We start from the raw sequence: 21,979 nt of genomic DNA, 5'->3' as shown, positions 1-21,979 counted from the left end.
TTGTCACAATGTCATGCTTTCTACTTTTCCTGACCACTTAGGGAGACACGAGAGCAGTGTAAGGGAACATGAAATCACAGTCACTTCAGTTTTCCTCATGATCTGAGTCTGCTACTTATTTACTATAGCCTTGTTCTTCAGAAGAGTGCTGCTGCAATAACAGTGCTTGATCAAGATCAGAATAGCAGAGCTGGGAACAGTGCTGGGGGTTTGTCATCAGTGCAGACTGATTTTCCCTTGCTACTGGGCAGTAATCTCTTAAAATTCTTTCCCACTTGCAGCATCTCAAATTCCCCCAAGCTGCTGGTGGCATTAAAAAATGTTGCCCATTTTGCATAACAGCATTGTGTTTTAATGTCCATTTACATGATTAAGTGATTTGTATTCTATTTGTATGTCTTAAATTCAGATAAAATATTTAAGACAGCAAAATGGTTAATTTCTTTTTCTTCAAAGGCTGTTTATAGTTTTGAAGTGAACAAACATCAAACGGTTTTGCCATGCTCCAGTGGGGAAAACACAGCAAAACCCCGCCCAGACATGGTGGGGTTTTTCCCCCACTCTAGGCAGGGCTGATGTATTTAGTATCTTCTTTGCACGGCGTCAATAACCATCATTACCAATGGAGTTTTGTAGCAGATCCCCTTGCCCCCTCCGAAGCCCAGTACCCACAGCAACCCCCTTCTCTCCCAGCCTGAAACCCTTTGTGGGTGTGGGTATCCCAGTGTGGTGAAAGGGCCAGCAGTTGCCTGAGCTCACTCCAGCTGCAGCCATGAAAAGAAGCAGCCACAGAGGGAAGGAAGCAGAAGTACCTCCCCGTGCCACTCCTCCCCTCTGCTGGGGAGCCCCACAGTGCTCCTGAGCACAGCATGCACCAGGCTGCAAGTGTTACTGCCTAGAAAGCTTTTCACTGGGCTTTAGGTGCCAAGCCTACATGCTGCTTTGCTGCAGACCATGGCCTCTACCCTGGAGAAGTTCATTCATTCTCTGGACCCCAGAGCCCTTCCAAGAGTCCTTGAAATCCAGTCAGGCTTCTATTTCCAAGGTGAGCATCTAGTGCTTTGTGGCAGGGCGTTACAGGTCTGTATTTGACATCGGGTCCCACTTTAAACCGGAAGGTGAGAAAGGCAGAGGGAGGAGGCTGATGGAGTTGTCTTCTAGCAGTTGCCCAGTTTTCACTTTAAAGACTGAGCGTTTGATCAATGACTTCAGAAATGTCTTTGTTACGGTGTGCATTTGGTCTTCTCAGTGACAGTGAAGAAGAAAATGTAGTTAGTCTTCATTGTATCCTGGAAAGTGTACTAGAATGAGACATGAATTTGCTCTGTACTTACACAGAGCCATCAATACAGCAACTGCAAATCACCTCACAGACTTTAAATTGATTAACCCAGCTTACACTTCTGTGGCTGCCATGGAGAGGTGCGCTCTGCATCACGGAGTCTGGAAAGTTACTGTGAGGGACCATAAGGTTTTGCTGAAGTTCTGTCCTGCATTTCAGCATACTTCAAGTGGTGCAACTATACAAAGGAGTGGGTATGAGCTGGACAGGAGCAACACAGGTGCAGTATTTAACTGGGGTTTCCTGCTTCAGATCTTTTTATGGTCTTTTTAGTGCCAGGCTCTGCTTGTGCACAAAACACAATGGAAAGTGGTAAAGAGTCTTCCATGGAAAGGCAAAATCCTCCTCTTGCTCAGGACATGGACTTTGTTTCATTGCAATGAAAACATCATGTCAAGCTTATGGATCAGTCTAGGAAAAGAAAGTTACATCCATGCCAGTGTAAAGGAAAACTTCAGGTCCAACTAAAATAAAACAGAGCAAGCTTCATGAAATGAGCTGGTCTGCTTCATCTTCAGCCAAATACCCACTTCATGATCCACAATATCTATCTTTACAGCAATCCAAAAATCCCCATGCTGATCTATAGCAGGAGCAAACAGGAGGTGGCCACGGAAAGTCTGAGTAGCAATCAATAGTTGTGGCTGGAGTGGGTGATTATTCCATCGATGAGAACAGGCTCTTGGGGCAGAAAGAAAATGAGAAGGGCAATACTGAATCTGTGATGGTACTGTACTGTCCATGTTCTCCTGACTGCCCATCCTGGCTGCTCTGGAAACTGCCTAGGACACATGTATTGTGCTGACACACAGAAAGGTGTTCTGGAAAATAAACTTAGCTAAAATTACCAGAAACTTTTGAAAATACTCTGTTTCTGACCTTTTCTAAGTGACCTGTTCAAGTTTTATGTTTTAAACTGTTCAGACAGCTGGGACTGAATTAAGTTCTTGATAAGGAAACTACTACCTAAGTGATGAAATTAAAAAAGGGGAGATCACCTCTTTATGTTGAAATAGCCACTATATTTGTCTTTTTCCACCCAGGTGGGAAGCCAAAGTGATATGAAAACCAGTTGTATGTATATGTACATGTATGTACATGTATATGTACATATGTATGTATATGTATATATGTATATCTGTACACAAAATACTGTATATATGGATAGATAGATTAGATAGATAGATAGATAGATAGATAGATAGATAGATAGATAGATAGATAGATAGATAGATGATATACAAAATGCTATGATAAAATGATGGTAGCCCAGCTGCCTGCAGGTTTCTGAGTTCCTACAGTCTGCACCCTGCTGGTCATGCATGGTAAAACTTGCATCAGTACAGGTGCTTCTACGTACTGTGTAAACCCTTCCATGTGAAGAGAAAAAAACGGTGGCATCTTAGCCTACAGATCAGTCTGTTGCATTGTCCTCACTTGTGAGAGGAAAAGGCTACTAGCTCATGACTGACTATAATAAAAGAGCCTACACAGCCTTGGGAAGGGGTGCTTTGTGCTCTAAAGACCTGGGCATATTTGCATTAAAAAGTGTGCTGTTCTGATGCTTTTTTGGTTTTCAGCAGCATCACCTCTTCCTGTCTTCTGCTTCTGGTGGCTTCTCAGCTGTACTCATACATGTTTCACCAGCAGGTTGGGTGCAGCACCAGTGTATGTGCATGTGTCTCTTGAAAGACTGATACAGACATTCTACTTGGCATCTTTCTCTGACAGTCAGCATATCCCAAGAATACTTAATACCTAGAAACCTCAGTATCCCATAACAGGCTTGTGTTGGTTCTTTTTCCTTGCTTCAGAAGAAGCCTGAGATGCTTTAGACACTTGGTGCTTGATAGGTTTGCAGGATCTAGGGCTACAAAATATGTTCTCAGGCCAGACCCCCTCTTCCTCTCTTTCCCTCCCTCCCTCCCTCCCTCCCTCCATGAGCTTTCTGTCCCTGTCAGATATCTCCTGAGCATTTTCCTCCCTTCTGTACCTGGCAGCAGGGGTGAACATACTATTCTGTGATTGCATTATGATTTATGCTGCATTTTCTGAAGCAAGAGTAGTTCTTCAAAGAGAGTCTAAAGTAAATCCTGTTATATGGCTAAACAGGAGAATGGACCACTTTGCGCACTTCAAGTTTCCATTAGGACAACCATTTTCAGGCCTTCCTCAGGCAGATCTCCCCGCCCCCACAACAATCTTTTTGATCTGTCAAACCCCATGCAGTGCACCAGCAATCATATTGTGGGTAATGGCAGGTCTATCTGTACAGAACATGGGTTTATTGCTGTGGTTGCAGGGACCAAATCTGAGTATTTGTGCGTTGATTGTAGTAGCTCCCAAAGGACTACACACAGTCAGCTTGGTCAGCTGAGTGGCTTTATGGAGTGGGATTTCCTGAATCTGTAACCATTCTCAGCACAACATGCTAATAGTAAGGGAGGTGATCTATTTTTGAAGCAATTACTTGTAATTGTTTGAAACTGATCAATCACAAGGGATAATTAATTTTCCTGTGTAAGAATTTAAAATGACAAGTATTTGTATATATGTAAATGTTAATGTATATTCCCCTGTCCATCCCCCCCCCCACCCCCCCACCCCCCCCCCAAAAAAAAAAGGCAAGGTTTCTCAATGTCACCTTAACCACATATATAGAATGGATGATTGAGTAAATAACAGTCTACTAAATTCATTAAAGCTGTCACATCGAAGTTGTAGCAGCCACCAAAGAAGGCTATGAGCAAGCTTTGCGGTAAGAAAACAACAAAGTGTAATTCAGTCACTGTTCTGTAGTGCACTGTGTGCTGTGGGGATGAAACTCTCCATTTACTCTATCTGGAAGCTGTATTTTTCACACACTGCACTTAGGTCTAATGATTTTACAAATTGCAAATTAGCTGTGTGTTTCTTGACAGATTTTTAGAACCTCTGATAACATAAGAAAAGCATAACACTTTGTAAGGATGGATGTATCTTTTTCCATGTAGTAAGTTACTTTTACTAGAAACTACAGAATCAGGCTACAGAGAAAGGGTGGGAATTTACTTGCCTTGGGCAAGGTAGCATCTCTGAAAGAATCCATTCTGCCTTCATACCCATGTTATACCAAATACAACTAGGCCTCTGCTTTCAGACCCAAGCCTGCCTGCTTACCATTCCTGATGGAGAGTAAGTAGAAAACATATGTTGTGTGCACTCATTCTACAATTAGTTTCTCTACTGGCCAACAAAACATTATGTTCCAGCTGATATTAATGAAATGTGATGTATTTAGCTCCTCAAACTGCAAATGGTCAGGACTTTATAGACTCTGCTTCCATCTGAAATACTTTCAGCTAGAAAACCTATGGGAAATTGAACTTTTGCTGTTGGTGGTGAATACTATGAACTAGACACCTTTCTGAGGAAGTTCTGTTCCTCTTCACCTCTCTGTTCCTGGCCTGAAGCAGGAGAAAGGGTTTCCTTGGGATGATATCAATGAATTTCATATTACACCTGGACTTTGCACCTTGGTTGAAGCCTTACCAGTTTATCCCTAGGCAGGATGCCAATGTTTGAGGAGCTTGTTCATACTCCCATGTTCCTATTCCTTTTTCCCTGAAGCCATGTGTGGCTACACAGTCAGAGCCCCAACCTGCAGTCATCACCTACCACTGTCCAACACTATGCAGAGTCAGGAACACAAGGTGTTAGTAATAGCCTGAGTTCTTCTGAAGTGCTTTTCATTCATCATACTCAAAAGACCATACAGAAGTAGAGAAATTATTATCATCTCTGATTCAAAAATGGAAACACAGGTGAAAGGAGATGGTAGTTCTGCAAATGCCAGGGATGCCTCTCAGGACAGTTATTTTGGACTCAGCAGTCATAATGTCATCGCTACAGAAACTGGACTGTATTCTTGAATCTCTGAAGGGAATAGGAAGGCCGGTTATAAAATGAGAGCAAGTTTGCCAGATACAAATAACTTCATAATCAGCACTGATTAGAAAGGAACTACAGTGCAGGCTGAAGTACACGACAATTAAATAGCTCATTAAAATATGTTATAATAAACTTAAACTGCTGAAACTTCATTGGGAACTGATTTGATTGATCAAATATTTCTTTGAACATTTTAGTAAATATTGATACTTAGTGACGTAAGCACTCTCTGACCACTGATTTTTACAGATAATTTGCAACTGTGGGCTTTCATCTTCATATTGCAAAAATCATGTCTGTTTTAATATGGATATAATTATTTTATCGGTAATTGAATTTAATATTCTGCAGGCTTAATTTAATGAGTGGCAGAACAGTAAGATGTCAAACTTTAATTGTGAAAAACGTAGAACTGCTCAAGGCACCTATTCTGTTGGTGTTTCTTGTCATTAGCCTACCCACAGCCTTCCCATGCTTGCTCCATCTATACTGAAATCCCATATTAGTGTGGTGTGCTAGATACTTACAGGTATTCTCACAAGCTGTCTTTTTTAAATTCCCCTAAAGCTAAACACACACATCAGTGATGGTATTCCCATTCTCCCAGGGATTGGGACTTGCCAGAGTGCAGGGAGAGTTGGTAGTTCGACTCTGCAGTTCAGTTGTTCAAAAGCAGTATGTGTGTTGTGTAAATTGCAGTTCTAGGACATCCCCTCCTTACAACAGACCTTGAAACAGAATGGAAAACCCTATGTTCCACACTCTTTCTCTGAGGAGAAGGGAACTCTGAGCTAACACTCTCCACCTCTGCAGGCTGGGTGTGCAGTGAAGCAGCACACTATAGCTGTGGTGATCCACTCTCTGGGGTTCTGGAAAGTGGCAAGTCTGTCTGTGTGGGAAGAAAATGCTGAGAAGAGGCAACCATGGGGTTACATATATATCCTTGCTTAGTGCCCTCCCAGACCTAAGGGATCTAAAGATTCCCAGTGTTGTCAGATGAGGATCCCTCCTCTGGGCAGCTGCATGAGAGACAATGCCAGAAAAAAACCCATGGGGATTTTCTCCTTTTTTGGTGCACATGAATAGTTTCATTTCACAACTCACTTTGGCAAACTATGAAGAATATGAATGTGCTTAGGATCATGGTTCCTCTTGCTGACTGTGTATCCACATTCACTTGCCATCTCTGCAATTTCAATTTCTCTCTTTCTGCTTCTGTGACTGGAAAGAGCATCTTTCCAGGGTGCACTTCTTCAAGCCTTCCACGGGAGTGATGGATTCTGCTGGCCATCAGCAGAGTGCTGGAACTCTTTGCAAAAAGTCTTAACCCTGAACCTGTAGCTAGGCAAACTGAACATAAGAGGAATCCTTGTCTATTAAGTCTCAGCTGCCCCAAGTCCTAATTTAGACAAGAAATCACTCTCAACACTTACAGAAAATGATCATGTAGGATAGAATGTTTTTCTACTGTTTCTAAGCCAACCTAGAGGGAAGAAATCCTGCTCCCTTGTCAAGTGTGATAAGGTGATGAGTTGATGAAGGCTAGGATATGCAGTCTGTAATATGTATGGATAAAACAAGCAAGCTGCCTCCTCAGGATTAATAAAGCTACCTTTCTTACAAAAAGCAACAAGATAATTTAAAACAGAGGCTAAAACATGGACAGCTTTGATGGAGATAATTAGAGTATTTCTTAGAAGTGGAGTACCATTAAAAATTATCTGTGTGTTTACTGGGTGGACTCTCAGTTGAGTGCAAGCCAAGAGAGAATTGCATATGAAATTGATAAAATCTGTGGTACAGTCTTTGTACTAATTTGACTCTTTTTTTTGCAGAGATAGAAGCCAAACCTGTCTGTAAAAATGGCAAGGTGTTTTCCCTTGAACACAGTTGTTTGCGCTCCTCTAGACTGGGCAATTAGGAGCAAGAGTCCTAAGTACAGCCAGAGTAACATAGTTTGGATTCTCTTTTGTGGTCAGTAGTTGGAGCATGTTAGTAAATTTTCTTGATTAATGTGTACAACCAAAACTCTACACTTGTTCAAGCTGCTTCAAAAGCAGATTTTATTCCAAACAGAAAATGTCCTTCAGCGAATGCAATGTGAGAACAAACCCTGACTTTTTTGGGTCAAATATTGCTCACTTTATTCATACTGCTGCCCTCAATGGGATGACTTATTCAGACATGATGAAAAAATCTGACCCTGGGTAGCTGGCACTCAGGTTGAAGCTGTTTTGAGGAATTCCTTTGAGGGGATTTTCTTTCCATAACATTCATCTTTGGGGTTCGCTGTGGATGGCACAGGAGATACGCAGAATACCCAAATTGCCTGGTTTGTCTCAGCCCCTGTCTGGGCTTGCTGAAGCTCCCTCAATGTGCTGGTCTCCTGTAGTGGAGAGGGCTCCTCAGCTGTCATTGCATTTGGGCCTCCAGGGATGTGAGGAGGAGGTCTGCAGCAGAAGTAACCCTGTTTCCCTTCCCATGAACCTATAAAAATCCTATAAAAATATCAAGACAATTTTCACAAACTCAGGCTCTGGCAAGATGATGGGACAACCATATTAAATGACATGAGGAAAGATCCTGGGATAAGCATCCCATGATATACAAGCCCATGACCACATAGTTTCTGTGTCACAGGGCTTTTTGTGGGATAATTTTTCCTTTAAGTATCTGGTAATCTATTCATGAAGGAACATGGCATTTGTCCAAGTTCACTGTTTCTAGGTAACTCCCTTGGACACATGGCAATGTCATGCTGTGGTCTCAGTAGGTGAAGATGCTTGAACATGTTTCCAGTTCTGGCCTGCACCTATGAAGTGCTCAACACTGTGACCTGATCCTGCAGCTTCTTGAACCTAGTCCAACAGAAGATAGTTTCTCTGTTAAACATACACTTCAATAAACATACTTTAATTCAAAGTAATTTTTCTGCAAAAAATTAATAAAATTAATTTAAAGAAAATTAATTCATTTTCTTTGCAGAAAATTAATAAAATTAAATAAATAATGCTGTTCAAAAGCAGGTTTGAGCATTCTTTTCACTGCTGCAGTAATTCCAACCCATGTTTGTAAACCCAAATAAAAGGTCGAAGATATTGCATTGTGAGCTGTGGTTTCACTTGCTCTTTCCATTACAGAGGGTGCTGCATGCATAAAGCTCTGCTGCCACATGCAGAGCATGAGCCCTCTGTATAGATGAGAGTCAGAAGAAAGTATTTATTAAAAAAAAAAAAAAAGGCCATAAACCTATCAGGAAAGGAATAAATCAGAAACTTCAGAAGTAATTTTTTTTTAAAAAGTCCTTTAGGATTGAAATAGCTTAAAGCATTTGACATTGAAAGTTTGACATTATATGCCAAAAGATTAATCGTAAATCTTTTGGTTTTGATGGTTTCATGCTGACAAAAATCAGACCCTTTGCAGGTATGATCAAGATAAGATGCATATTTGCATAGAACCTTTTGGACGGTCTGTGTCCCAAATTGACCAAACTTAAAGATTTTTATTACATAGGATATGTTAAAGAGAGAAGCATTGTTAGAAAGACCAGTAAGTTGGTCTGTCACTTGACAAAGGGTCTTTCACTCAAATTCACACTGCCTTCATGGCCACAGCTATACTGGGGCCACAATGGAGCTGTGCTGACCCACTCTCATTGAGGACACCTTCTGGAGGTAGGAAGGGAAGGGTGGACAGAAGTCATACTTTATACTATTTGCAGCCACTCTGATGGCCTAGAGTTAGAGAGCAGCTGGGGCAAGCTTCCTTGTTTGTCTGACATTATGCATATGATTTTCAGCCTCCTCACAAGATATTCTTTTATTTGAATTTAGTGGGGAAAATCCAGCATACTGATGAGCATCTTTGGTGCTCAGGAGGTATTTGAGTGGGAAAAAAAAGCTAACTAATGTCTTACCATCAGGAATTGTTTGCTTTTCCCTCTGCTCAATCAGAGTACAAAATTATTAAGCAAAATTCTCCTCCCAGCAACTTTAAAATAGATCTCTTTTCTTTCCAAAGAGCATAAACTCTGAACAATTGGCTAGCCCGCAAATAATGCCCATAAAGAATGATATCTTTTTTATTGACACTAATTATAGATACATTATGCCCTTCATATTACTTTGGGAGCCTGCAGCACCCTTAATAAAACTGTGATTTCAGCTGAGCTATGTCGTAGGGTAAAGCAGGCAATTGTAATTCTGGCTGAATGGCTGCACCAGGACATTGAGCCTTTTTGTGAAAGCAGAACCATTTCACCAGCCCCTGAAACAGTCACCTCTGATTGGGTAAGACAGCACCCATATGGGCAACCGATGACAATTGAATAGTGGAGAAAGGAGCCCTGGGAAAAGGACATGGGGACAAAGTTCTACTCTTTCAGGAGATGTACAGAGATCTTTCATCTCCCTGCTAAGCAGCCAGGTTCCCAGCTCTTCGGATCTTCTTTCAAATACTGCTCAGCCTGCCAGCTGCAACGAATTCAGGAAGTGCTATCGAGGGATGAAAGGGAGAATTTTTGCCTCAAGGATTCAAACTCATGGGACTAGGAATTCAATGCCCGTTGTTTGGCCTCCAAAGTTATTGGGTTTTGTTAAGAAAAAAGCTTGGTCTTTGTTAAAATTAAAAAACAAAAAAGAAAAGGAAAAATTAATGGGGGCTACTTGGAAGTGTTTAGCAGCACACCCTGTAGCAGACAAACGGTGAGACTGGGAGTCAGCCAGTCTGGGCTTGAGCTTCAGCCCTGCTGAATAATCCTCTATGCCACCTTAGTCAAGCCTTTTGTTTTGTTTGCATGTCTTTCCCTGGCCCTCCATGCTAAATGCCCAGAGGCATGCAGCAAAAGGGAGTTACATCCAAGTGATGTATTATTGCTGTTAGTCATGGGCCTGATTTTGAGTCATACTTCCTATCAGCATCAGTGAAGCATTTACTCTGAGAGCAGTCACCAAATGGAGCTCAAAGCTGCTGGAAAGAAGAAGGGACATATTACTGAGATATTTAACTGTTCTACATTGTATTATAAAATATTTCTTTCAGTAGTACTGTTACATGCTCTGACATGAAGAACGACATTCTCCATCTCAGACATTCACTGGATTTGTATTTTATATTGTTTCTTTTAATACAAAAATACTCTTTTTGTACCTATAATGTGAAATAATCAAATAAAGGGCTCGTGTTAGGGAAGATGGTGATGTGGCTGCTTGGAATGGAGGGAAAAGATATTGAACCATTTGAGGTGGTTGCTTTGATGTGATCACAGTGGTTGCTAATGCAGATTGTCAGCTAGAGATGAGTTTATGAAAGGATATAAATGTAGTTTTTATTGAGCAAAGTTGCATTCCATAAAAGGTGATTTCAAAGGCAACAAGCTCTTTAATTACAGCCTTCAGGGGGATTGCTTGATCACTGTAAATAAACTGCTTTATTCTTGGTTCTTGCTAAAATATTGAGGGGTTTTATGCATTATATTACATACATCTTTCCAAAGCAAAAGATTCTTTTCTTAATGTTACTTGATTTACATTTTTAAAGTGGTACATTTTTTTCATAACCTGAGTGGGAAGAACAAAGTTATTATTGTGCAACAACAAATAAATGTACTAAAAAGTCCATTTTAATTTTAATTTTATTTTTGAATATGTTTTGTGAGGAGGTCTACATCACACAGCTGAAGTAAAATCTCTCAGAGTCACATTGTCACACACAGCAGGAATTTTCATAACGTTTTAAGATTAATTATCATGGCTTTTAAAGGAAAATAACTTTTGTTATCCCTTTTGAAAGCTATGCAGTTTCCCTCTCTCCCTTTTATCAGCACAAATATTTTCTGCAAATGCCTAGGTAACATTTTTCTTGTCTGAATGCAATCTTCATTGTATTATTCCAGGCAAACCGCCAAGCAAGGGCTAAAATCAGCTCCAAAGCAATCTAGTTGCAGACAAATATGTAATTACAATCAATACTGTATGTGCAATTGCACCCCCAAAAATGAATCTGTTCTTGTATGGCTGGCAGATTTTAATTTTTTTTTTAACCCTAGTATCGATAAAAATGAGGCTTCTGCATCATGGTTTCAGTCTGTTAGCCATCATCTCCCAACTTCTCACCCTCACAGTCTGTCAACCTCTTGGCCTATTTCAAATGAATCTGGGAAAGGAAGGGATAATTAAACTCCTACAAGTTATCCATGAATTGATCACCTAGGTAGATGCCTATCTATGTACATCTATCTGTCTGTCTATCCACTCATATATATGTTTTCCTACTGATAAGCTGTTGAAGTTTGGTCTCTGACTTCCTGAATCGGATGGAAAATGTGATGACATACATCCATCATGCAGTGGTTATATGAGCTACTTATCCAACTTCTCTTGTGCAATGACAAGTGCCATCCTATGGCAATAAATTCTGTGATTCTTGGGCAGTCTTCACGTCTACTCTGCTAAAGCATTCCTATTTCCTAGAAGACTTAAATCACCTTTCCTAGATGCTTAATACCCTTTCTCTTCTTAATGGTTGCAAAATATAAATATTTTCTTTCTTCCTCTTTTTTTTTTTTAATTCAAGAAGAAATCCACTTTCACTGATATCATTACAAAGCATTTTCTTTGCCAGTGGATTATGTACCCATGTTTATTTCTTTGCTGGTAGGACAAGAGGCTTCCTTGCATTTAATTTTCTTAGGGGTTTTTTTTGTTGTTGTGGTTTGTGTTTGGAGGTTTTTGTTTGTTTGTTTTCTTTTGTTTTAATTAAACACATGACTTTTTTCCTTTAAGTTTTAATTTTCATCTCATTTTTTTCCTAGAATGGATGCTCTTAGATGAATGCTCCATTTGCTTTCGCCAGGAACTACATGTTTTATTCTGATAAAAGACTGTGAGAGTTAAAGTGCTGTGGCAGCCCTGTGCATCTATTCTGTGCACACTCTTCATGGTTTGCAGTATGGCATTTATAATCCATTTTTTTTCTGAATGCATTATCTTGGCCCTTGATGTTTCAAGCAGAGCCTGCAGCTCCGTGTAATGCTTTTTGTAGGCTCCAGCTTGCATTCCATATGCTTGTCTGCCTTAGGTACTTTCTGTCTTTTGAGTGCAGATTTTCTTTCCTTGTGTATTTTACCCTTTTCTTGTAGTGTTTTAGATTGCCTGCCGTCTCTACAGTGCTAGGCCACCACTTACCCTGGTTTTCTCCTGGTTTGCAAATTTTGATTGCTTTATCAAAGGCTAATTTTTGTGTCATCCAATCATCTCTTTTTGAGTGTTTGGTAGAATGAGTTTCTTCATAGAATCACAGAATGTTTTGGGTTGGAAGGGTACCTTAAAGATAATCTAGCTCCAACACCCCTGCCCTGGGGGTGTTTAAACCACATTGCTCAGAGCCCCATCCAATCTGGCTTTGAACACCTCCAGGGACAGGGTATCCACTACTTCCATGGGCAATCTGTTCCAGTGCCTCATCATTCTCACAGTAAAGAATTTCTTCCTAATATCTAATCGAAACCTACTGTCTTTCAGTTTGAACACATTCCCCCTTGTCCTGTCACTACATACTCTTGTAAATAGTCTTGCCCCATTTTTCCTGTAAATTCCTTTCATGAAAACCATGAATACCCTTCTTATGGATATTGCCCAAGTGGATATTCAGCCTCAGGCCCATCACTGATTGATCTGTGTTTTCTCTTTTTTGCAAGCTCTGTTTATACTCTTTATTTTGTGATGGAAGGCAGGACTTCTCAAACTCTGCCATAAAACTTGTAGTTAAGCTACTATGCCTGAGGAAAAGTAAATCTGATAAAAGTAGTAACTAGCCATAGTCAGAAACAGAGCCCTCCTCTGACTCCCCTCTTTATTTTTTGGTGGCACCATTCTTTTGTAGTTACAGACTGAAGTGGTGGTTAAATATTCTTCAATCACCGCATTTTTTTTGTGAGAGCTTTAGCTCCTTAACCGCTCTGTTCAGTGGATGAGGGAAAGGCTGTGGATGTTGTCTCCCTAGACTTCAGTAAAGCGTTTGGCAATGTCACTCGCAGCATTCTCTTGGAGAAGCTGGCAGCCCATTGCTTGGAGAGGTGCACTCTTCACTGGTTAAAAAACTGGCTGGATGGCCAAGCCCAAGGAGTTGTGGTAAGTGATACCAGGTTCCCTGTTATTTGGAACTCAGGTGCAGCCAGTGAGGACATTGAACCTGTATGGCTCAGTGCCTGTGCTCCTAAGGAGCACTGCTGGTGTGTGAGTGAACACTAAGGGGAACACTTGCAAAGGCTGTCTAGCAGACATTAAAGCACATGTGCTCGAAGCCCCTGATTAGTCTGCATAGTTGCTTTCTTATGTTAAATGACTTCTAGGAGCCTGTTTTCAAGTGAGGGAATCTGGAGAAGCTGGATCTAAATCTGCACTGAAGGAAAAAAGCCTCTAGAAGTCATGAGTTGCCATTTTGGGTAGGTTTTCACAAATATTTGTTCAGAAGTGAGAATATTGGAATTTGTTCATCTTTCCAAGTTTCTGAAATGCAGCTCTCATCACACTGGGTCCTCTGGGATTCCCTGTATCTAGTAATACCACATTTGCTTGTGATCTCTACTGTGTCTGATGTGAGGAGCGAGGTGGTTCAGCACAAAAGGAATATTACCCTCTTCACAGCTGCTTAATCTTTCTCTCCTTCTCACTCTTATATGAAATAAGTAATGCACATATACTTTTCTGACTGTCATAAAATATCCTATGGAGCTCAGCTAAAGCAATGAGACCTATAATAATTCCTCATGTGTTTATTGCAGCAGCAGCCAGCCCACTGATGGGAGCAGTAGCAATATCTAGTGGAGACAGCTGAGTTAGTCTATGTTGAATTGCTCAGGAACTGAAGGGAGTGCAAACAACTGTGCACTATTTTTATAATAAGAATATTTGATTGTTCTTTTTCAGTTTTAGGGCAGCACCTTTCTTGTTCTTTGGCTCAGTACCAGAATTATTGAAAGCATGCATAAACAGCATGTTTCCTCTCTTGGCTCTGGTATCTGATATTTATGTGGCACTATGATCCAGAATATCTCTGTGTTAATCATCCTGGTGTGTATCAGAAAGTCAGTAGCCTGCTGGGTGAATTTAGAGCTTCGGTAGACCCCTTGAGCCTATGTAGGATTCTTAGCAAGGGAAACCAGGGGATGTTGTCCCATCCTGCCTCTTAAAAGCATCTGCCAGATAGCTTTTTACTTTTTTTTTTTTTAATTTATTCTGCAATGTCTTCTCCAAAGCGTTAAAAACCTACATCTCTTTCAGAGAAGCAGCTGGGGATCTTCTGGTATCTCAATTGTGAGAGCATTGCTCAAGCAACCAATAGGTTTGCCTGGACATATATTCACAACAGAATACACTTAACCAGTTGCTCAGCATTACTCTCATTACTCTCTCTCATTCTTTAGTTCTCACAGTAACCTGTTGTTCTGTAGTTGTGGTTGTTTGTGCTCTTGGGTTTAGGCTACAATGAGAGGAAGTTATGCTCAGGCTGGGCTCCCAATGACTTCCAGTAAGGTCAAGGTGATAGACAGTGCTTGTTGCTTGCAAGTGCTGCAGCAGAGTTGATAAATATATCCCAGACTTAGTAAGAGATGCTTATTAACCCAGGTTATGTTCTGGACTGGAATTGTTCTTGAGTGAACATTAAGAAGATCAGTCAGTTAATAATTGGTTTTTTGATGTGACAGCTGGCAAAAGAAACAAAGAAAAAAGATTAACTGCTTTTTTTTTCTTTTACTCTCCACCATCCCTACCAACTACAAGGAGAGCTGTGGAGTAAAGAGTGTTACTTTCTGTGGAAAGTGGGTTCTGCAGGCAAGGGCAATATTTCAGCACAGGCTACATCAATTATTGATCACAACTATGCAGCCAAAGGTCAGGTGTTAAATATGTGACATTGCCTGAGACCATTTTGGTTACCTAGGTTAAAAAAAAAAAAAAAGAGAGAGAGAAAAGAAGAAAAGACTGAACAAGATGCAAGAAAGTGCTTACAGTGATTGCGGGAATGAAAATCTGTCTTCTCAGAGGTAATAAAGAGAAGGACAAAAGTAACATGGCAAACCCCTCGGGGAAGGGAGAAATGTAAATGAGAGAAATTGTATTTTAAGTAGCAGAACAAGTAGTAGGAGAGTAGTTGAATACATTCACCAATGCATTGAGTATAGAAATGAGAACAAGATTTCTCACCACGAGGGAAATGAAATTTTGAGATGAGATTTCAGAAAGGGCATGTCCACATCACTAGAGGACTGATCTTGGTAAGTTGTTGTCATGAAATGAGCAGAAGAATGGAAGCTAGCGTTAAAGTCTACATTTCTGATGTTCTGTGTTCAATGCAATTCTATCTACAAATGGAATACCATGTTTGCTGCATTGCCTTTATATATATCAGTAATTGATCCCATGCCTCAAAGCTTCTGCTAATCTCCTGCAGACACCAGGAAGATTTTTCCTTCTTCTGCATAACTTGCCTTTTGGTTTTTTTTTACTTTAATCTTTTCCCCTGCATCTGCTTCTGAAACAGCAAAGGTTAACCACAGCTAGAATGGAGAAGGGAATGCTGTTTTTGGCAGGGAAAGATGCAGTTCCAGGTTTTGCTGAGGAAGTGCTGAAATGCTTGACTGGATTGCCTTGTTCCTACTCTCAAAGTTCTAAACAACAGAGATAAAAAAGGAATTTTTCTGCTGCCAGGTCAGAATCAGTAGGCTTATTTCAGCACGGGACAGGGATTGCCATGGTTAATTGGCCAGTTTTCCAATTTATTGTACTTGCTTTAGGTCTTCCGTTACTCCAGAAAGCTCAAATGCTGGTTACACTTTGATGTCCTCTGCCCTTTCCATGGGAACTTTCTAGGGTCTATGGTTTTGGTGGTTTTTTCCGCTGTAGTCTGTTGTTTCCTATGGGATATGCTATGCCTTCTGCTGTCCAGAAGTACCTTTCCTGCCTGAGCTCCCCTGCCTGCTGATTTCAGGAGACAGCTGCTGACCACTCAGCCAACCCTATGCTCTACCTCATCATTCTGTTTGGGTCTAATATTTTGGAATTGTGGGTTTTTCAGGCCTTGTTCTCCTTATATGCATCTAAGAACAATGTACACAATAAAGCTAAGACAGAGATCACTGAAGCCACTAGATCGACTTTCTCATGACCCTAAGGAAGAAAATTAAAATTAAGTCTATTATCACAGGAAAAGTATTATTTTATATCACTTAAGTATTATTTTTGCTTTCATTCAAAGTGGTAAGGACTCTTGACAAAGTGAGAAGAAGCTGAATAATGTTTTTCTTCTTTTGTATTTCTTTCCAGGCTCCATCTATGAGATGTTTGGAAATGAATGCTGCCTGTCAACAGGAGAAGTCATTAAAGTTATTGGCTTCAAAATTAATAAGCTCATAGCAAGTATCTGTGAGAATAATGAAGTCAGCCGGTTTTCAGCCAAAGTGGAATTACCACTAAATTTTCCTGGTATAGTATTTCATGCACACATGTTTTTGAGGAATTATAGTCCTGAGTAATAACCTTTGTTCATGTTATCGATTTGCTGTCTTGATTGATATTTGAGGTTGCAACTCAGTTGTCAAGGATGCAGTTTCATCAGATGATACAAGACACAATCAACTAATTTTCAAATTTCAATTCTTACAGTTATTTTTCAAAGTTGTATAGAAATGATTAACATTATAATATTTTTAGTAATGCTTTCTATACTTGGAGTGACTTGGTCTAAGAGTTACAAAAAAGCCTTTTTTTCATTTACTTCTAACTTTGCCAAACTTTGTTGGAGCTGAAACCTTCCTAGCTGTGTGCTCAAACTGTAGTTTATTTACCATTACTATATGTGTATTTTACTATTTTTGAATGCAAAATATTTTCAATGCTTTATTACATTCTGCTTTTATTTTAATGATTTATTTTAATTACAATGGCCAAAGTGACTGTTCCATGCTTGAAAACAAGATTAGAGGGAAGTAGATGTGATTTTCTGCTTAAAAAATACATTAGTTCTACAGATAAATCCAAATATATTCATATTTCAGAGGATGGACTTGAAATTTGGCAGGTGGTACTGACTTATTATTTGAAATATATCTTCCTCTGTTCATGTTGCCTTGCTAGGGAGAGCTAACCAAGTACTGAATCTGGGGTACCTGGTTTATCACACATTATGTTTATTAGTTTTTGAATTCTGCTCTCATCTCAATTCCTCTACTGCTAGGGCCCAGCAGTGTTAAATAGGGAAGTGAATGGAGTGCAGAGGGAGAAGTCATGGACTGTGAGTATCCTATATGTGGGAAGTGGAGGAGAAAAACTAGGTTAGGAAAACAATAGAAAAAGGTTGAACCTCAGAACAGGGCATAAGGATGAAGACTTGTCTTGCAAACATTGAGTCTTGGAGACAGAGGTGCAGGTGGTTTCAGCAGCAGACGAATATCTCACACGCACGTAAATATATAAGTAGGGCATTTCCTGTGCTGAGAGTCTTGAAGGCAGCAGAGGTCCTGCTTGGAGAGAAGAGATGCACAGACTGGAAAACAGCATGAGAAGGCCAGTGGGATGTGAGGGGGAGTCTACATAGATCTGGGAGAGAAGTTATGGGACACCTGCAGGTAGGAAACACTGGGGCAGAGCACACACAGGACACAGCTGACTTCAAGAGTCTGAGATCATATCCAGGAACCACTTGGGCCCTCAGTCTAGCTAATGAATTGAATGAAGCTACAGTTTTGTAGAAAAAAAAAGTGCAAAGATTTAATTAGCACTGTAATGTACTGCAAGGACATGGAAGGATAAATTGTTCCTGCATGGGGAACGTAATATGAGTGTTTTCTAGTGTTTGAGTGCTTGACTTAATAACCCCATTGGTGTTCTAATGTCTTGCTGAGCATGTGAGAGTGCACACACACACATATATATATATAGGGTTTAGGTTATGCCAATGTCCAAACTGGTATGTGCTTTTTTTGCAGAGAGAGATAAGACACTTCTGAAAGCAAATAAAATGTAGAGGTCAATGGGAATACAATGTTTCCTGTGAATTCCACAGTAAAATATCTTCTGTCACAGCTTTATTTCAGATTTCTCTCTGAAATAGTTCTATATAGAATTTTTCCCCTCCTGTAGATCCTCAATTTACTTTCATGTTTTTCCATCTCAGTGAATCAGAACCATTTGTATGACCACTTATCAAAAGACTTTTTCTGGAATACCATTTTCAAGCACTAGTAGGACCACAGTAGTGATCAAAGACATTTTGATTCTCTGTGGCTATCTAGAGATATTGAAATATGACTGTCCTGTGAAGTCTCAAGATACTTGATATTATTCTTGAAATCCAGGCTTCTTTGCTATTATTAAAATTTCTTCTATCTCCAAAATATATATACCTATAGGAAGGCATATTCTAAATCTTGATTGGCAGATGGGGTTGAACCCTAAAATATCCAAATGAATAGAGTGATAAAAGTAATCCTACATTTATTAATGTTGAAACTCCTGATCTTTAGAACCAAATTACTTGTGATTTCATATGTTGAACCTGGTGAATCAGGATTTGTTTGCATTCAAGTGATCAGTTTTACAACTTAGCATTTGGATGTTGTTGCCCTATTGAGCACATTTTCAAATTTGATCTAATCACTACAATTTGCATGTATAGTTATGAACTCTTGCAACCAGTATTCTAGAAAACTGTGTTATTTCACTTGAAAAATAAATTCAGAGTTAATTTTGCTGAAATTTATCATTATTATCTCCACATGATGGGTATTGCTGAACAGCAGCACTGAAGAGGGGTATAATGATACTTATTAGCCCAACAGGGAGCACCTCTTTCCTATTTCTCTCTGTATATGTACTCTTATGCATTCAAGAGCTATTTGGTAAGATGTAAATTTGTCATTTCTCTAATTCACTTCTTAGATGAAGAATGATTCTACTCTGCAGCATCAAGATTTCCCAGCCTCTGCTTTTTCTTGACCCTTTTCCTTTTCACATACACAAGCCAAGTTCTAACTGAAACATTGCAGATGAAACATGGCTTGCCCCTATTTCCTGAACAAAGCACACAGCTGAATTGCAAGTCATCTTGTTCACACTGCCATTGGCTTAATTCAATAAAAATGTCCACAGGTCTTTGGGAAGCTGACACTGTATTTACATTGCACATAAAGTGTTGATGCAAAAAAATCTTTTGCTTTGATGCTACTTTTCAGTTCCTCTGTCGTGAGTTTTCATTTGTATGCAATGGGCTCATGTATCCTTTCACCATATGTATGTTGGCATATATAAGCAATGCTCCTCTTTAGGTTACTCTGGAGATACCATGTCTGTGAGTGAAGAACTGGGCTCATTGGTTTTAAACGAGCCTTACTCTTTGTCTTTCTGAACATATTTACAGACTACAGAATTGCTTTTCTTCTGCTCTGGCAAATCAGATCCTTGATAAAGGTCTAATTTGCCCTTTGCATTAGCGAAACCACTGCAACCACAGGTTCACTATCTGTGTTAGTTTGTTTTATACTCATTCTAATTTTTTCTCTTTCATGCGTCAGAGGGCCGGGCTATTCTTTCTGCACACATACAAAAAGTCTGCTGTTACTCTAGACACTTCAATGACTACATCTAACCACATTTTGAACTACAATTTCCACTACTAGGAAATTAGCAGACAGCTAATTTGCAGAACAGCTGAACTGTGTGCCAACACAAATGATTACATTTCATTCTGTTATATTCCTCCTTCTGCAAATTATTTCTGGACTGACCCTGCTCTCATGAGGTGCCTGGCTGTTGCAGCTGCTCATTCCTATGTGGTCTGACAGATACATATTTGGGCACAATTGTCCCTTTGAGTGCTCAACCTCTGTGAGTCACAAGACAGAAGACTCGTCAGCAACCACAGAGCACATCTGTGGAAGAATGGGGGTTAGACACTAGAAGGCTCATCTTGACAGGAGATGCTGTAGAGCTGGCCTTTGGGACAGGATGGGTTGAGAGAAAGCTGGAGCAGAGGAGGTAGAGAGTGGGTGGTGGAGGTGAGGGAAAAGAGGAATAGCAATTGTCAGCTTCAGAGAAATCAGGAACTGTGCTCTTCCCAGTCTTTTGCATTACCTTGGGGAACAGAAACTGTGAGTCTGGGATGAGTGGTGTTTCTGCTCTTCTTTTTCCATGAAGGCTGCTTGCTACTCTCCTAGGCAAGCCTAGCTACTGGTTTTCATGGTTTTCTGTGGGGAACAGAGAAAAAAAAGGGTACTCCTTTCTTTCAGGGCTCTAATTAGACTGAAAATGGGAAGTCAATGAGTCTACAGTGTGGTACATTTTAACACTCTAACACTCTAAAACCAGTATGAAAGCTGCATATACTGTTCCATAAAAAAGTGGTAAAAATATCTTTCTATCAAAACATACTTTCCCATAGCACATTTAATATTGGGCTATGTTTTCTCTCCCATACCAGTGAAAATAATTTTCTCAGATTCTCAAATGGTCTATCAATCTGTACATAAATTAGTAAAACTTTTCTTGAAAATGATGGGCTGCTTAGGTTTGGGCTTACTAATTATCATGTTATAGCTAGGCAGACCCGTCACCTCATGAAATGTCATAGGTCTAAAGGCTTCATCGAAAGGAATGGTTATATATTCCCACAGTTATTACACATGTGTAACCAAAACCATTGGGTATCAGTGCACTTTGATTGTAGACCTGATTACATTTAGAAAGTAGATCTATAGAAGCAATAAAGACAGACCTTGGTAAACCAGATGGACTTTTTTCCAGTTTTGATTTTTCCATCTGTCTTTCCCCCTAATAGTCCACAAAGATCTCTTAGGAAATCTAAATTAATTTAATTTATTAATTTTATGATTTATGAAAAAGTATAACAATATTTTTGTTTGACCTCAAAATGTCCAAATCTCAGTGTCTCATACTTACCATATGTCTCCTTCTGGAGATTTCCTTGCTATCTTAGTTTTGGAAAACACTTGTTTTTGCAATTTGATTTGTAATGTTTTTAATAAGGTTCTGAATGGTTCCAGATAATACTGTTTGGTTGTTATATTTTTGGGTTTGGGTTGTTGTTTTTTGTGATTTTTTTTGTGGTTTTATTTTTATATATGTAGATAGGAGAAAAAGAGCATTTATAAGACAATAAATACCATGGCAGATTAAGGCAGTTAGATAGGAACCACAGTCACTTTCACACAACACACCAAAATAACTTTATATATCTTTACCTGTTTTCTAGAGTGAAAGGTATGGAACTTTGCATACTCATAGTCACACATAGGGAGATATTACATGCGTACACTTCAGGATTCTCATCAATATAGAAGCTTAGTATATACAAGGCTATGTGACCCTTCATTTGCCTAAGCACTAATACTGTTAATAAATTAAGAAAACCAACAGAACAGAAGGTGAAGATTTTTCTGTTCCCAGCCTTGACAAAGTCAGTCTGCCTGGGCCCAAGGGGATAATCAGTTGTCTAGTTTTGTATGAAATCTGATAATTTGCTTCTATGTGAAACCTGCTTTCCAACCCATAATGCTGATTGCTTAGTTGCTGAAATAGCTGGCTTCCAACTAACTCTAGTCCCAGCAAAATTAGTAGAGCCTGAGATTACCATCAAATTCATAGAGGAAAAGAATGTTTCTCATACCTGTACATTGCCAAATATTTTCAA

At 39.7% G+C, this 21,979-nt stretch overlaps 1 protein-coding gene across 5 annotated transcripts in view; it reads left to right on the top strand.

Moving 5' to 3' along the window:
• Nucleotides 1-865: 865 nt before the first annotated feature.
• The window catches only part of THEMIS (thymocyte selection associated), an 80,044-nt gene continuing 58,930 nt past the window's right edge, over nt 866-21,979 (top strand). For all 5 annotated transcript variants that reach the window (XM_071549038.1, XM_071549039.1, XM_071549040.1 and 2 more), the window contains exons 1-2: nt 866-1,045; nt 16,600-16,758. In XM_071549038.1, coding sequence (XP_071405139.1) covers nt 955-1,045; nt 16,600-16,758 — 250 coding nt within the window. In that variant the 5' untranslated portion in view covers nt 866-954. The remainder of the gene's footprint in view (nt 1,046-16,599; nt 16,759-21,979) is intronic.

Source organism: Pithys albifrons, chromosome 2 (assembly GCF_047495875.1).
Source record: "Pithys albifrons albifrons isolate INPA30051 chromosome 2, PitAlb_v1, whole genome shotgun sequence".
Taxonomy (NCBI): Eukaryota; Metazoa; Chordata; class Aves; order Passeriformes; family Thamnophilidae; genus Pithys; species Pithys albifrons.
This window is presented reverse-complemented; position numbering and strand designations above follow the sequence as displayed.